Genomic DNA, 16,120 nt, shown 5'->3' with positions numbered 1-16,120 from the left:
CCATTCTGTACCAATCCATTCCCCTCCCCAAGAATGCCAGGGTTTACAACAGAAGTGTGCACACTGCTGTGAATAAAAAAGCACTGAAATAATTAGACCTCGAGGTCTTCCATCAATAGGTCGCCAAAGCAATGACTGATCATTTCAGCATTCTTCTTCATCTTTTCTCTCTGTCCCACAGGGTGCCCCGACAATCTCACCGATTCCCAATGTTTCAATCCCATTAAGGCTTTCCAAGGCTGCATGAGGCTCATCTTTATTGATAACCAGCCCAAGGACCTCATTTCAGTTCAGCAAGGTTCCCTGGGGAATTTTAGTGATTTACACATTGATCTGTGTAGCATCAAAGACAGGTAATTATTGTCTCTTCTCCTCTGTTCTCCCACCCCCTTCCCATTCTCCCTGTTCTAAATATGAGTTTCTTTAAGCAAAATTCTAATCCACCGACATTAGCCACATTAGACATAATTGAGTCGCCTAATGGAAAATATTTCTGAAAGGATTTCAGGCCCAGAGAAAAACGGTTTAAATTAGTTGAGTCTCTCTTCATGTTGACTTGCAGTAAATGGGATATGCAAATTAAATCAAAATACAAATTTGTGAAAGGATTAAAATTTTATGCATAAACAACATTTGATTACTTTGAAGTTAAGAGTAAAATAGAGAGGAGGGAGGAATTACTCCTCTCCCCAGCCGCTTCACTCTTCGCTGCCAGGGGTGTCTTTTGGTAACACAGGCTCGTAAGCATCAGGCACTGATAGTCTTGCAATAAAAGTCCCAGCCGTGCCCAGTGGCACACAGCAACCCCTGAGGAGGCTGATCTTTGCGTTGCCCCCTCCCCCTTACTGCTTCTTAGGCGTGGAAGAGACCAGACCATGGCTGGAGAATCAGCGCTTTTACTCTGCAGCCCTCAGATCTAGCGAAAGCTCGGTCTCTCTCCTTTCCTCCTGGGATTTGGTTCTCCTTCTATTGGGAGTTTCTAGATTTAAAGACACAGTGCAGAAAACCAAAGAGGATGGATTCTGAGTGTTCAGGAAGGCGCCTCTGCTCTTTCTCTGGCTTCTGCTAATTCTGCTAACATGACTCAATATATCATTTTTTAAATGGGTAAATAATATCTAAGTGCTTGCCTATGTGTTGGTGATAGGGAGTTTCCACTCACATTTTATCAGGGAACAAATTAGCCATTACAATAGAGTGAGATAAATCACAAAGAACTCTCTTATTTGCAAACTAAAAAAAATACTCAATTCATGATCATTTAACATGTGAAATCTTTAATATTGAGATGCATTTTATACTTGATAGCATGTTACAGTGTAAGTGATGCTATTTGTTATTTCTAAGGGGCACATAAAAAAATGCATTGTTTCACAATTCATGATGCCTTAGAGACTACCAAATATTTCTCATAATGGTGGGTCGATGTGAGGAGAGCACATGATAGGAATTCTACTGCAGACGTGAGCCAAGACCACTCATGAAGAACTTCAGGCAAGAATCAGGAGGAAGATGATCAGCTTTGACTAGTAGACAGCATACTTAGAAACAAGAGGTAAAGAAGCATTGGAAGAGAGTGAATGCAAAGAGAGGGAGGTGAATGTCAAAGGCCAGGGGAGTAGCAGGTGCTTTTACTGAGTGGAAGAGGAATCAACCTTGTAGATGATAATTTCTGCTAATTCTGGGAATGGCCAATATAATTAGGTGGAACTTTACACACAAGTTTCTCTATTAATACCACCACACACGGGTTTATCAACAAATCACTTAGGCTTCCTGGTTCTGCTGCTTCACTTTGTTTTCTATTGGCCCAGCTGGAAAAGTGGGAATAAAATATGTTCCTCCTTAAAATGTTCTAGTTTAAAGATCTCGTAATTGAAGATCTTACAGGGAATGGTTACTACCCCTGCAGTCTTTATTCATAGCTGATCCTACTCCATCAGCCTACATAGCTTTCTGCAAAATGTGGATCAATACAGAGAACATTTATCAATAGGGGTTTCTATGATACTTTAATTTCTAATCAAAGACACTTCCATTATTTTTCATTACGTGAAAGTCATTGCCATCTACACTGCATCATTACTTTTGTGTAATTGTACTCTTGCATAATTGTATTACATACAATTGTGGTTTGGGCTAATTGTGTCATAAGGGATCGTGTTTAGTTTAGAGGGTAAATGGTACGTTTGTCTTGATTTACCAGGCACCATTTCCAATAGAAGGGAAACATGTAGCAAGAGGCTTTGCTTGATTCATTTTATCATGAATGTGTATTTGACATTTGCTGGAGAGGGGCAGGGGTTATAAAGGCAGGTGGTTTCTGAGATTGGTGTTTTATTTTTAATGTGTTAATCAATGCAAACTTGATTTCAGGGCAAGTGCAAAGTCTTTGCCTCTAAGGAGACTGCTTCTCAGTAGAGATGCAGGGGAGAGTAGGCAGGTTCTGTGTTCTTTGCTTGGGGCCCCGGCAGGCTGAGTGTCTCTTCACAGTTCCTTTTCTGGCCCCTTCCTCACTAGCCACAGAGATGTAGGGCCCCTCCTTGCCATCAGTACCCGTGCCTCCTCTCTCTCAAAGTAAGATGAGGTCCAGCCCTCCCCACGTTCTATTCTTCTGGCCCCAAATATGTGGCGTACACTTTTTGAAGCTCTTTACCATTGGCCACTATGAGGAGATATGATATAGGAAATCCAAGGCAGTCATCGTGTGAGAGGTGCAAATGTCCCAAAGTTTCCTCCTCCGAGGGCCCTTTAAGTTTCCCTTTGGAGCACATAAACAAGTCTAGTACCTGCTAACACTAACCGATAGAATAAATAAAGGGGAGAGTGATCCAACATGGGAGTGAGATACTCAGCAGACTCATAGAATGGCAGATGTCCTAAATAGCACTCTGGCCTCAGAATCAGCCCTTAAGGCATTCGGAGCTGGCTGAAAAGCCCATGAGAGTATTTCAGGCATGGAAAGCCAAGACACTCTGGCAAAAGATCTCTGCGAGTGAGATCCCAGTGGAAAGAACAGGTCATCAAAGAAGGAGGTACCTTTCTCTGAAGGGAGGAGAGAACCTCCACTTTGACTATGACCTTCTCTAAACAAGATAAGAGCCGGAGAACTCAGAGGGCTTCCATAGCCTTGGAAACTCATGACTGGAGCATAGGGAGATTACTGATGCCATAGACAGGAGTGTTAATTGGTAAAGTCAACAACAGGAGTCACTGTGCACTTACTCCTCATGTAGGATCTCTGTCCTTAATGTGCTGTGCATTGAGATTTAATGCTATAACGAGTACTCAAACAATATATTTCACTTTGTGTTTCTATTGGGGTGCAAACTGTTGAAATATTTACTTAATGTATACTAAACTGATCCTCTGTAAAAAAAAAAAGAAATTATCAATTCCCAACTTGACTCTCACTGAGATTAAACATGACAATAGGTCTGATCTGATTTCATCATCATTTAAAAAAATCATCTATTATTCTTCACTTTATGTTTCTGTGTGGGAGCAAACTGTTGAAATCCTTACTTAATGTATACTAAGCTGATCTTCTGTATATTAAGATAATCAAAAATGAATCTTGATGTGAATGGAAGGGGAGAGGGAGTGGGAAAGGGGAGGGTTGTGGGTGGGAGGGACGGTATGGGGGGGAAGCCATTGTAATCCATAAGTCATACTTTGGAAATTTATATTCATTAAATAAAAGTTAAAAAAAAAAGTTTCCCTTTGACATGGGGTGTCGCTCCCCCTCTTCGTGGAGGAGCAACACTAAGCCCCTGCGCTGTTCTTTCATCTGCTCGGCCCTCCCCGGGTTTTCTGCTGGTTCTTCCCGGGTTGGCTACTATCCCTTCCACCTCCGTGGAAGGGCAGTTCCCCCTGGCCACATTCCCCACTTCCGCAGGGGAGCGGCACACCGCCGGCCGGCTTTCTCAGGGGCTGCACAGGTGTTCCTCCAGCTAGATGTTCCCCCTAGATGTTCCCCGGTGCATGCTGTCTCTCTCCTCCTTTATAGTCCTCCTCTGCCAATCCCAACTCAGCTGCCCACACGCCGAGTACGCTGCTCTCCTCCAATCAGGAGCAAGTCCTACAGTTTATTGGTTGAACTGGAGGCAGCTGTGCAGAAGCTGTTTACTTCTCTCCCAGCGCCATATTGTGGGAGAGCAGATGCATAGAATAAGTCTTAATTCCAGTAACTCAGTCCAGTCCGGGCTGCTCCCCACAATGGGGTCTAGTGTAGCTGCTACCCTGTTGGTGGTTTTTGCAAACCACCATTGAAAGGTCATCCTGAGTAAAAAGTTGTAGGGTCCATTCTTGGGGATTGAGGAACTTTAATCCATTTGCATCCCAATGATGGGCAAATGGCAACATGCTCTGGACTAAAAATAGAGGTAGCACAGTTCACCAGGTGCATAGCAGGAAATATGTTGTTTTCTGGAAAATTCAGTACAGGCCAGGCCAAAGATAGGAGAGATCCACACACTATCTATTGTCTTTCTGGGCCTTAAGGGTACAATGTGAAGCCACTATACCTCTTCTGCAGGCCTGACCACAAACCTCATATTCTCTATACCCTTGGTGCCTCATTTATTTCATAAGCTACTTCTGACCCTCCCCTATGATTTATAGTAGGTGAGACAAGATACCTTAGGTATCACAGAGAAATTCTGCTTTAAGGCCGGCGCCGCGGCTCACTAGGCTAATCCTCCGCCTAGCGGCGCCGGCACACCGGGTTCTAGTCCCGGTCGGGGCGCCGGATTCTGTCCCGGTTGCCCCTCTTCCAGGCCAGCTCTCTGCTGTGGCCAGGGGGTGCAGTGGAGGATGGCCCAGGTGCTTGGGCCCTGCACCCCATGGGAGACCAGGAAAAGCACCTGGCTCCTGGCTCCTGCCATCGGATCAGCGCGGTGCGCCGGCCGCAGCGCGCTGGCCGCGGCGGCCATTGGAGGGTGAACCAACGGCAAAGGAAGACCTTTCTCTCTGTCTCTCTCTCTCAATGTCCACTCTGCCTGTCAAAAAAAAAAAAAAAAAAAGAAATTCTGCTTTAAATATTTGCTTCATTCAGGGAACAACTGTCAATCACACTTTCTGCAGTTAAGTCCTGTATACAGGCAAGGAGTGTATGTATGTCACAAAGTATAACAGGGTACTATAGGAGCTGTTAGGGACCTAAGAGTTCAGATGCACTGAGAGTCCGAGATGTATGTCAGCTTTTCCATGGACACACAGTACTGAAGTTGCAATTAAGAGATAAACTTGACATTGTTCTCTTCCCTGTACTATCAAACAAGTACTGATCTGGAAGTGGCAGTTGTTGTGTGTCTGTGGCTCTTTAAATACATAACTCAATCTTCAACCCAACCAGGTAGACTTTTTAGGCATAGGCAGTCTACCATAGTCTTTGTAAACTTTGCATACTCAATGTATTTCCACATAAAAGGGGGCATTCAAAGTGGTGTTCAATGTCAGGCAGAGCCTGAGTGGAACAAAGTGAGTCAGGTGCAGAGACTGCTCTTCCTAGCATGCTGTGGAAGGATCCACATCAACTCCAGGGGTCATGTCTGGTCCTGTGGGGTCCAAAGTACAGAGAAAGAGAAACATCGTACAATAATTTTCATGAATTTGAATCCATGATGAGATGCAAAGCCAGAACAGGGGGTCCACTCAGATGCTGAAAAGTAGAGCTAGTGCAGGTCATCTCTAGGGGCATCCCTGAATCCCAGAGCAGGTGGCAACAGCTTTGAGAGGAAGGAAGAGCCCCACTTATCCGCTGTGAAATATGGCACATTTTGCAAAACCAAGATCATAAAAGCAACATGTCAAAGACAAGCACTCAGTCACATTTCTAGTATGCAGTAGATAATCAGTAAATATTTTGTATGTTAATTCCCACAGTTTTCAACTCCCTAGTTTCCATAGGAAGAGGAGAGGATAGGTATCCTGATGTCACCCCAAGTCCCACCATGGTCAAGTGACCCCAGTAACTGCTGGGGTAATTTCCACAGAAATTACTCACATCTGCCTCAAATCTGTCAAACCTGTGACTTCCCTTGGGCTTTGATTCCCATTTGTTTGGAAGACCTGCTCCTTTTAGCCCCAAGTCTCTGCCCATTAGCAAATCAGCAAACATTCAGGTGTCAAGGTTGTGGTCTTTGAATTTTCCCAAACAATGAAGCTCAAGGCCAGTATTAATGTGGACCTGGATAGCAAACTTGAATAAGGCCCTTCTTTCTGGACTCAAACATATGCTGACCCTACATTTGCCAGAATTGAAGGGGGAACTTTGCATCAGAATCACCAGGAACATCTTGGTAAATCACAGATTGCTGTGGGATGCTTTTCTAACAAATTCCTGGGTCTGGCTTCTGTGGCTGGGCTGTCTTAAAGCTTCTCCTAGAGGATGTAGACTTGCCTGGACTCTGCAAAGGTGATAAACTTTGAGGGAAAGAGAATGTTTCCAGCCATACCTGGACCCAAACTCTTGGTATCCCCTGGGCCAGGAGTCTTACATATCCCAGTCTCAAAGTCCCTTTCTCCAAAGGGATGTCCAAATACATCCAAGGGACACTTTATGGAACCATTGAGTTCCTTCTTCCTCCAGGCTTCCTTGACCATTCTCACTTAGCTCCTGCTTGCTTCCCACTACAACAGACCCATCATGAATATGAATGAAAACAATTAGATCCTCAGCTGCAGAAGGGGGATGTAGTTTGTTTAGGGGCATGGGGAGATTATGGTTCTTGTATTATCAGAATAGTTCCTGGATGGCCCTCACTGAAAGTCTTAGCTTGCTCTCTCTTCTAGACAAACCCCACAGTCTGTGGGTGGTGGTGATGCCCTATATAATAGAAGTGACTCTGCCTGGCCCCACCCCAAAACAAGAAAAAACGTTGCCTGCACATCTTTATAAAGATTGTTAAGTGCAGCTTGCATGTGGTCTTCTGTTCAGCATAAAGGCTTTGGTGGTCACACATCTCACTCCCTGGAAGCTTTCCTTAGACAGTGATGCCATTAGAGAAGGTCTAGAAACACTGTTCAGCTCTGGTTTGGCACAAGCAGAAGCAGAAGTGTCTTACAGGGCAGCAAAACCAGGGATGGAAGCAGGGGCTCTGCCCCTTTGTTTCTTGCTATTACATCCAATGGGGCAGATATTTTGTTCTGATTATTTCTAAAATCAAACAGTTGGCTTTTTCCAAAGAGTGGTCACAGGTGGAACAAGATATTCAACTTTTGAAGTAAATGAGTTAAGAAGTGTGGCCTCTGCTCCCATTAACCCTTCCTTTTCTCCACTATATGTGTTCTTTTCAGAAAAGCATTTAACGATCTCATTGGTCAAGACTATTACTTCTGTTCTGGTTTTAGAGTGCTGTAAACACTGAGAGTGGGGAAGTATTATGTTGGATCATCTCCCATAAACAGATTCATGCTAAAAATCTACCCTGTGTGTGGGAGCTTGTTAAAAACAGAGGGTAATATAAAAAGATTGCATTGCGGGGTAATACATATGTTTTAATTCTCCTCTAAAATTGAAAGCCTTTATGCTGGGTGCCAGAAAAGCCATTGTAAGGGCAATGCCCACACAATCTGAGCTTCTAACTCCAAAGTGAGAAATGCTACAATATGGTGTTCTTCCATAACTCATGATGGGATAAGGCCAAAATCTAAACGAGATCACTTCTGCTTCTTTATTTATAATTTTTAGCCTTCTTTTAAGGAGGAAAAGAAAAGGTTATATTTTATATAACAGTTACTGAACAACATTCTCCAAATATTATTTCATTTAATTCTCCCCCACTCTCCTGTAAGTTCCACAAGGTGGTTCTCCAAGTCTTGTCCCCAGACCAGTAACACCAACATCACCTGGCAACCTGTTGTAAACACATATGCTCAGACCCAAAACCATTCCTACTGGATCTGGAATGGGAGGTTAGGCAGGGGTCCCAATGGTGTTTCTGATGTACACTCAAATTTGAGAACCACCAGGTTGTCCCATTTATCATAAGAACATCAAGTGCTTAGGAAGGTTTGGTGGCTGCCCAAAGTCACCTATTTCCTGTTGCAAGGAGCCAGGATTCAAATTCAGGTTTCTTAGGTTCCTCAGTTTATACAAATATCAAGTGCCTGTTGCTAAAGGGCCAAGAAAGAGAGATGGGCTTGGATGGCCAGAACTGGTGAAAGGAGGACACTTTTTTTTATTTAGTAAATATAAATTTCCAAAGTACCGTTTATGGATTACAATGGCTCCCCCCCCCCATAATTTCCCTCCCACTCGCACCCCTCCCATCTCCCGCTCCCTCTCCCCTTCCATTCACATCAAGATTCATTTTCAATTATCTTTATATACAGAAGATCAATTCAGTATATATTAAGTAAAGATTTCATCAGTTTGCACCCACACAGGAACACAAAGTGTAAAATACTGTTTCAGTACTAGTTATAGCATTACTTCACATTGGACAACACACTAAGGACAGATCCCACATGAGAAGTAAGTACACAGTGACACCTGTTCTTGACTTAACAATTTGACACTCTTGTTTATGGCGTCAGTGATCTCCCTAGGCTCTAGTCATGAGTTGCCAAGGCTATGGAAGCCTTTTGGGTTCGCCGACTTCGATCTTATTCCAACAGGGTCATAGTCAAAGTGGAAGATCTCTCCTCCATTCAGAGAAAGGTACCTCCTTCTTTGATGGCCCCATTCTTTCCACTGGGATCTCACTCACAGAGATCTTTCATTTAGGTCTTTTTTTTTTTTTCCCAGGGTGTCTTGGCTTTCCATGCCTAAAATACTCTCCTGGGCTCTTCAGCCAGATCCGAATGCCTTAAGGGCTGATTCTGAGGCCAGAGTGCTATTTAGGACATCTGCCATTCTATGAGTCTGCTGTGTATCCCGCTTCCCATGATGGATCGTTCTCTCCCTTTTTGATTCTATCAGTTAGTATTAGCAGACACTAGTCTTGTTTGTGCAATCCCTTTGACTCTTAGACCTATCAGTGTGATCAACTGTGAACTGAAATTGATCACTTGGACTAGTGAGATGTCATTGGTACATGCCACCTTGATGGGATTGTATTGGAATCCCCTGGCATGTTTCAAACTCCACCATTTTTGGGGCAAGTGTGATTGAGCATGTCCCAAATTGTACATCTCCTCCCTCTCTTATTCCCACTCTTATATTTAACAGGGATCACTTTTCAGTTAAAATTTAAACACCTAAGAATAATTGTGTGTTAATTACAGAGTTCAACCAATAGTACTAGAACAAAAAAATACTAAAATGGATAAAGTATTACATTGTACATCAACAGTCAGGACAAGAGCTAATCAAGTCACTGTTTCTCATAGTGTCCATTTCACTTCAACAGGTTTCCCCTTTGGTGCTCAGTTAGTTGTCACCAATCAGGGAGAACATATGATATTTGTCCCTTTGGGACTGGCTTAATTCACTCAGCATAATGTTTTCCAGATACCTCCATCTTGTTGCAAATGACCAGATTTCAGTGTTTTTGACTGCTGTATAGTATTCTATAGAGTACATGTCCCATAATTTCTTTATCCAGTCTACTGTTGATGGGCATTTGGGTTGGTTCCAGGTCTTAGCTATTGTGAATTGAGCTGCAATAAACATTAATGTGCAGACTGCTTTTTTGTTTGCCAATTTCATTTCCTTTGGGTAAATTCCAAGGAGTGGGATGGCTGGGTTGAATGGTAGGGTTATATTCAGGTTTCTGAGGAATCTCCAGACTGACTTCCATAGTGGCTTAACCAGTTTGCAATCCCACCAACAGTGGGTTAGTGTCCCTTTTTTCCCCACATCCTCTCCAGCATCTATTGTTGGTATATTTCTGAATGTGAGCCATTCTAACTGGGGTGAGGTGAAACCTCATTGTGGTTTTGATTTGCATTTCCCTGATTGCTAGTGATCTTGAACATTTTTTCATGTGCCTGTTGGCCATTTGGATTTCCTCTTTTGAAAAATGTCTATTGAGGCCCTTGGCCCATCTCTTAAGTGGGTTGTTTGTTTTGATGTTGTGGAGTTTCTTGAATTCTTTGTAGATTCTGGTTATCAGCCCTTTATCTGTTGTGTAGTTTGCAAATTTTTTTCCCATTCTGTCGGTTGCCTCTTCACTCTCCTGACTGTATCTTTTGAAGTACTGAAACTTCTCAATTTGATGCAATCCCAAATGTTAATTTTGGCTTTGACTGCCTGTGCTTCTGGGGTCTTTTCCAAGAAGTCTTTGCCAGTACCTATATCTTGCAGAGTTTCTCCAATGCTCTCTAGTAATTTGATGCTGTCAGGTCATAGATTTAAGTCTTTAATCTATGTTGAGTGAATTTTTGTGTAAGGTGAAAGGTGGGTGTCTTGCTTCATGATTCTGCATGTGGAAATCCAATTTTCCCAGCACCATTTATTGAATAGACTGTCCTTACTCCAGGGATTGGTTTTGGATCCTTGATCAAATATGAGTTGGCTGTAGATGTTTGGATTGATTTCTGGTGTTTCTATTCTGTTCCGTTGGTCTATCCATCTGTTTCTGTACCAGTACCATGCTGTTTTGAAAACAACTGCCCTGTAGTATGAGGAAGAACACTTTTTAAAGACTCATTTATTTATTTGAAAGTCAATGCAACAGAGAGAGAAAGAGAGATCTTCTATCCAATGGCTCACTCCCCTAATAGCTAGGCCAGGCTGAATCCAGGAATCAGGGACTCTAGCTCATTCTCTCGTTTGTGTGGCAGAGTGCCAAATACTTGTGCCATCTTCTGCTGCTTTCCCAGTTGTATTGGCAGGAAACCAGATAAGAATTAGAGCAGCTGGTACAGGAACTGATGCCCTTATTGAATGCCAGCATCATAGTTGGCAGCCTTATCTGCTGCATCCCGACACTGGCCCCTGAGGTAGGTAATATTATTAACTCTGTTATGCAGACAATGAAATTGAGACTTAGATGCACCAGATATCTTGCCTGAGGTCACACAAACACATATCTTTCCTGAGGTCACATAGCCAATATGTGACAGACTGTGGTTGAAGTGCTTTGGCCTGTCCTTGCCCTGCCCCACTTTAACCCTGCAGTGGATAGGCATGCTACCTTCTCAGCAGGATTAGGAAGGAAAACATGGTGGATTTCATCCTGTGTTAAAAACATAAACTGGGTTGTGTTAACTTAGAAAGCGAAGGGCTATAGATACTGGTGGATAGGGCACCTGGGGTGCTATGGGATTGTCACCCTTGCAGCACAGCTTAAGGTCACAATCTGGTGGGGAATACATTGGAGGAGACCCTGGGAAGGCAGAAGCCTCCACAAAGAGATCCAGCTTTCACTAGTTCTTTGGGATGATAAGGGAATCGAGAAATCTTTGAAGTAGCCTAGAATGAGTGTCTTAGCTGTTTTAGCAAGGACTTCCCATTTGGAACTCCCCAGAAAGAGTACTGATTCATTTTGGTGCTTCTTAAATGAACACTTATTCCCACCACTTGCCTATCCTCTTTGAATCTCAGTAGGGAAGCAAAGCTTGGAAAGAACATGAAAACTGGGTCTGATAGGAATAAGTGACCTTGAACAAATAATACTTGTGTTCTGCTACCAACCTCGTCTCTTTCTTTTACTGGTTTTCACCATCATCTTGATGAAATTGTACTTCTCTATTGGAGCATAAGGACACCAAGGTACCTTGATTTATGGAAAACACAGAGTGCCAGCCAGGCCAAAAGTAGCACTCCATTCTGGCCCACCAGATGATGCTATGAATTCCACCATCCTGTCATCCAAGCCATGCGAAAAGGGTAACCTGTACTATTGATACTGAAAACAAAACCAAAGCAAGGAGCCAGATGAGTTTTTGTAAGCACTTGCAAGGATGAGGGATTCATTCAAAGAGCTGTGGTTGTGAGATCAAGGTGTAATAAGCAGGTAGCACTGAGAAAATGCCCATCAAAATCTATAAGCTCCTAGATCACCTCTCCTGAGAAACATTAGGGCTAAGAAATTCTCACAGAAAACACAGAACCTAAGGAAAATTTTGCTTGAGATGGAAACAAGAGGCAATGTTTATTTTCGATTTTCAAGTCACATGTACAACAGAAAACATGTCTATATTAATTATAAGCAGAAAGAGATGCCTCCCCTAGTCTCCAATTCCTTCATGTAGTCAACATCTCAATAAATCTTCAACCAGCACTCTGATGAGGGTTTTCCTTCCTTTTTTTACATTCTCTAGGGAGTGCTTCCTTCCATACATCCAATGTCACATTCATTTTTTCCTCATTTGCATCCACTCATTGGTTCTCTCAGGCAAAGTGTCTGTAGTCTTTAACATTGCTTTTCTGTGGTCCAAGGGCATTCATTGGTGGTCCATTGTAAGCACTGTTTATAGCCACAGTTGGAAGCAAAACATGGAATTCAATATATTTTGAGTTGGGGAAAAAATAGGTCTGACCTACCATAGAAGGTCAACGTCTTTGAAATGAAACCTAAGTTTAAAATTAGCTCTATGCCATTTTTATTTTGAATGACGCTCTCTCACAGGAAGTTGATAGAACTTAGATCAGGCTTTATGGTTTTATTGTAACATGGACTTCTGAATGCAGAGCTGGATCCACTTGTTCCTGAGCCTATGTATGGTGAGCATTGTGTGTGTATATATATAAATGATCCACTTTAACTTACCCAATGCCCAAAGGTTCTATTGACCTACCTCGTTGGCAAATGACATTGACATAAAGTTAATAACTTACCTCAGAATGGAATTCAACTCTAGATTTTGAGGTGATGATTCCCACTTTTACGTTTTAACCCAATTATGGGCACAATCTTCATTTTGAACCTTTTCATATCTCAGCTCCTTTAGTTATCAAGTGGGGGTACTGTATGCATTTTATAACTTTAAGGTGTTAAACAAGATCAAGGTGATATTACTCTCTTTCTCTCTTGGAGTTTTGGCAAGTATTGAGAGCAGAAAGATGAAAGTTCTTAAAGTTAAAAGTAAGAGAGACATAAATGGATGGAGCTCTCTGTATATCAGCAGGCTAGATTTTAGAAAACCTATACGCGGGCAGGAAAGGATGACACTTCTTTGAATAATTTACCTACATACATAACCTATTTTATGTTTGGGACAAATGATTAATGTTTGCACTTGATTCGAGTTACAGATTTGAAGTCTTCCCTCCAGGTTTAGCTTCATCTTAAAAATATCTCTTTGACATGATTTACTAGGCCACTGCAGGAACCCAGCTTTGGCACATGCTGCAGACCAGGCAGTAGTAGAGACTGCAGCACCTGGGGAATGAACGGAGAAACAAACCAGTGTAACACAGAGAGTATGTTGATGGAATGCAGATTAAGTGGGATTTCATGCCTCCAAACTTCACCATCTGTAGACTCAGGTGATGTCCTCCCCACTTTTAGCACCTTTTACTTTATTATAAGAAAATGTTAGAATCACCTTGCCTGCCAGTTGCTCTTTCCTGTGCTGAAAAACACAATTTGGTTGGTTTATGTAATTGTTATAATTAGGTTGAAGGCTATTTCTGCTTTCGGTATGAAAATAATCTGTAGTTTTAAGTAACTGAATTTAGAGATTCGACTGGATAATCTTATTGAGAATTATAGGAACTCCATTTGGATCTCCCACATTAGTGTCAGGGCCCCATAAAAACTTCAACCATTTCCTGCTTGCTTTCCAGGCACATTGTATGGGAGGTGGATTGGAAGTGGAACATTAGGAACCACACTCATAAGTGGGGACTTAATCTGCTGCACCACCATGCTCGCCCCAAAGGCATACTTTTTGCTAAATCATATATGTATATATATGTTATATATATATATATATGTGTGTGTGTGTGTGTGTGTGTGTGTGTATCTCCAAGCACTGTGAACAGAGTGATGCAAATCCTCAGAGGACCAGGGAAATCTGAGAGGAAGGTTGGTTTGTGCTGGGGGTGGGGACAGCGTATCAGCAAAGGAAAGTGTTGGCAGTTTCACCCTGAGGCTGCAGATCATTACAAATCATTACCAGTGATTCCTCATAGGTTTGCACTTCCCAGTGTTTTCTACAAATTTTGAGATGATGACTGTGATCTCAACATCTTGCCTCTATGTCCTGTACTGAAATCTCTGTTTGCTCTGGGGGCTGAGAGGCTAAGAAGTGCAAAATTCTGCTTTCCTCAGTGGGCAGCAACCACTAACACTGAGCTTTTAGTTAAAAATGAATTTCCTACATTTTCCCAAAACAGCAGTGTGCTGAAACTTCTCTGCCTGCCATTGATACAACCCCTTTACTCTCCTCCCTGCAATGCCGCATCCCTCCCCCTGGCTGCCATGGTTAAAGGATTTATCTTCTTGCAATTCATTTCTAATAGCATATGCTACATCTACACACATGGTGAAATACAGTATATGAAAAAAGTTTTCTTATACACAATAAACCCCAGTGTAAAGGTGGGGATGATATTTGAGCTGGCAATTTAGTAAATCCCAAGTGACAAGAGGAATATGCATTTTAAAGGTCATTACAATTACCATAGGTACTCATGTTAAGCTGCAGCTCTGGAGTTGATGGGAGCAGATTCACACACTGGGGGCTAGGGGTGATGAGAACATGTGGTTTGCAGAACTTGAGCAAATAATAAGGAGAGTCAAACAAATTGGTGTTGTCATCAGTTATATTAAATAGCTCTCCAATATCTGCAGCATCCAAGAAGCATGGGAAAACCAAGAACGGGAAGGGAGTGCAGCAATTCCTTGGGATTCTCCTCCTCCTCCTCCTCCTCTTCCTCCTTCATCTCCTCCTCCTCCTTCTTCTTCTTCAAGATTGATTTATTTATTTGAAAGTCAGAGTTACAGGGAGAGAGAGGGAGAGACAGAGAGACAGAAAGATGTTTCCTCTCCTGATTCACTCATAGATGGCTGTAACAGCTAGTCAAAAGCCAAGAGCCAGGAATTTCATGTGGATCTCTCACATGGATGCAGAGGTACAAGTACTAGGGCCATCCTCTCCTGACTTTTCCAGACCATTAGCAAGGAGCTGAATTGGAAGTGGAGCAGCCAGGACATGAACTGACACCTATATGGGATGCTAGCATCACAGGTGGCAGCTTTACCCGCTATGCCACAGCACTGGCCCCAATGATGCTCTCTCTTCTAATCCATACTTTTTAAAAAAGATTTATTTATTTATTTGAAAGTCATAGTTACACAGAGAAAGAAGGAGAGGCAGAGAGCAAACGTGAGCCTCCATCCTTTGGTTCACTCCCTAACTGGACGCAATGGCTGGAGCTGTGCCAATCTGAAGCCAGGAGCCAGGAGCTTCTTCTGGGTCTCCCACATGGGTGCAGGATCCCAAATAGGCCATCTTCTATTGCTTTCACAGTCCATAGCAGAGAGCTGGATGGGAAATAAAGCAGCTGAGACTTGAACTGGTGCCCATATGAGACACCAGCACTGCAGGCAGTTGCTTTACCACTATGCCAGCACCGGCCCCCTAATCCACACTTTGCACATTGGTATAAGAGACCATGAGAAGAGGACTTGGAAATGAGCTCCTGCCTGCCTTAAAATTTCCTTTTCAATCAAATCATTCTCCACAGCACAGTCAATTCATAACACAACCATTCTGCTAGAACAATGTAGAGTCATTTTGTAGATAAAGGAATAGAATAGCTAAGAACTATTCTTCTGCAAACATTTCAGCCCAGACCTCTCTCCTCTTCCCCGAATACATAGAAGAAAGGTCTTCAAAAAGTTCACAGAAATGCATAGTGTCAAAAAACTATACAAGGATTTCAAAATGTATTGTACCCGAATAAACTTATCTTTAAATTCCATGAGCCACTAGGTTTTTTTAATGCCTATGTATTATTACAACTCAGATATTCTGAACATCCAAATCTGTGCATGTACTTCACATGACTTCCAGCACCTGAAGGACCCTGAGGCATTAAACACGAGGTCCTAATATTTCCAGCTCACCTTTTGCAGTCTCCTATGCTCTTGTCTCTTCCTTCCTGTCTCCATCATCTACTGTGTTAATTCTTCATGCTGCCCATATGTCCTTACTGAGCATCTTCTATGTCAGAGAATGTGTTGACAGCACGTGCTTTAAAACGGTTTGTTGGAGAATT

General features: G+C 42.6%; 1 protein-coding gene across 1 annotated transcript in view; it reads left to right on the top strand.

The window, feature by feature from the left end:
• The window catches only part of CNTNAP5 (contactin associated protein family member 5), a 985,000-nt gene that overhangs the window by 535,698 nt on the left and 433,182 nt on the right, over positions 1–16,120 (top strand). The window contains exon 10 of the mRNA XM_051848810.2: positions 182–353. Within this exon, the coding sequence (XP_051704770.2) occupies positions 182–353 (172 nt within the window). The remainder of the gene's footprint in view (positions 1–181; positions 354–16,120) is intronic.

This window comes from Oryctolagus cuniculus, chromosome 3, assembly GCF_964237555.1.
Source record: "Oryctolagus cuniculus chromosome 3, mOryCun1.1, whole genome shotgun sequence".
Lineage (NCBI taxonomy): Eukaryota > Metazoa > Chordata > Mammalia > Lagomorpha > Leporidae > Oryctolagus > Oryctolagus cuniculus.
The sequence above is the reverse complement of the archived record's forward strand: the minus strand, read 5'-3'. Positions and strand labels throughout refer to the sequence as shown.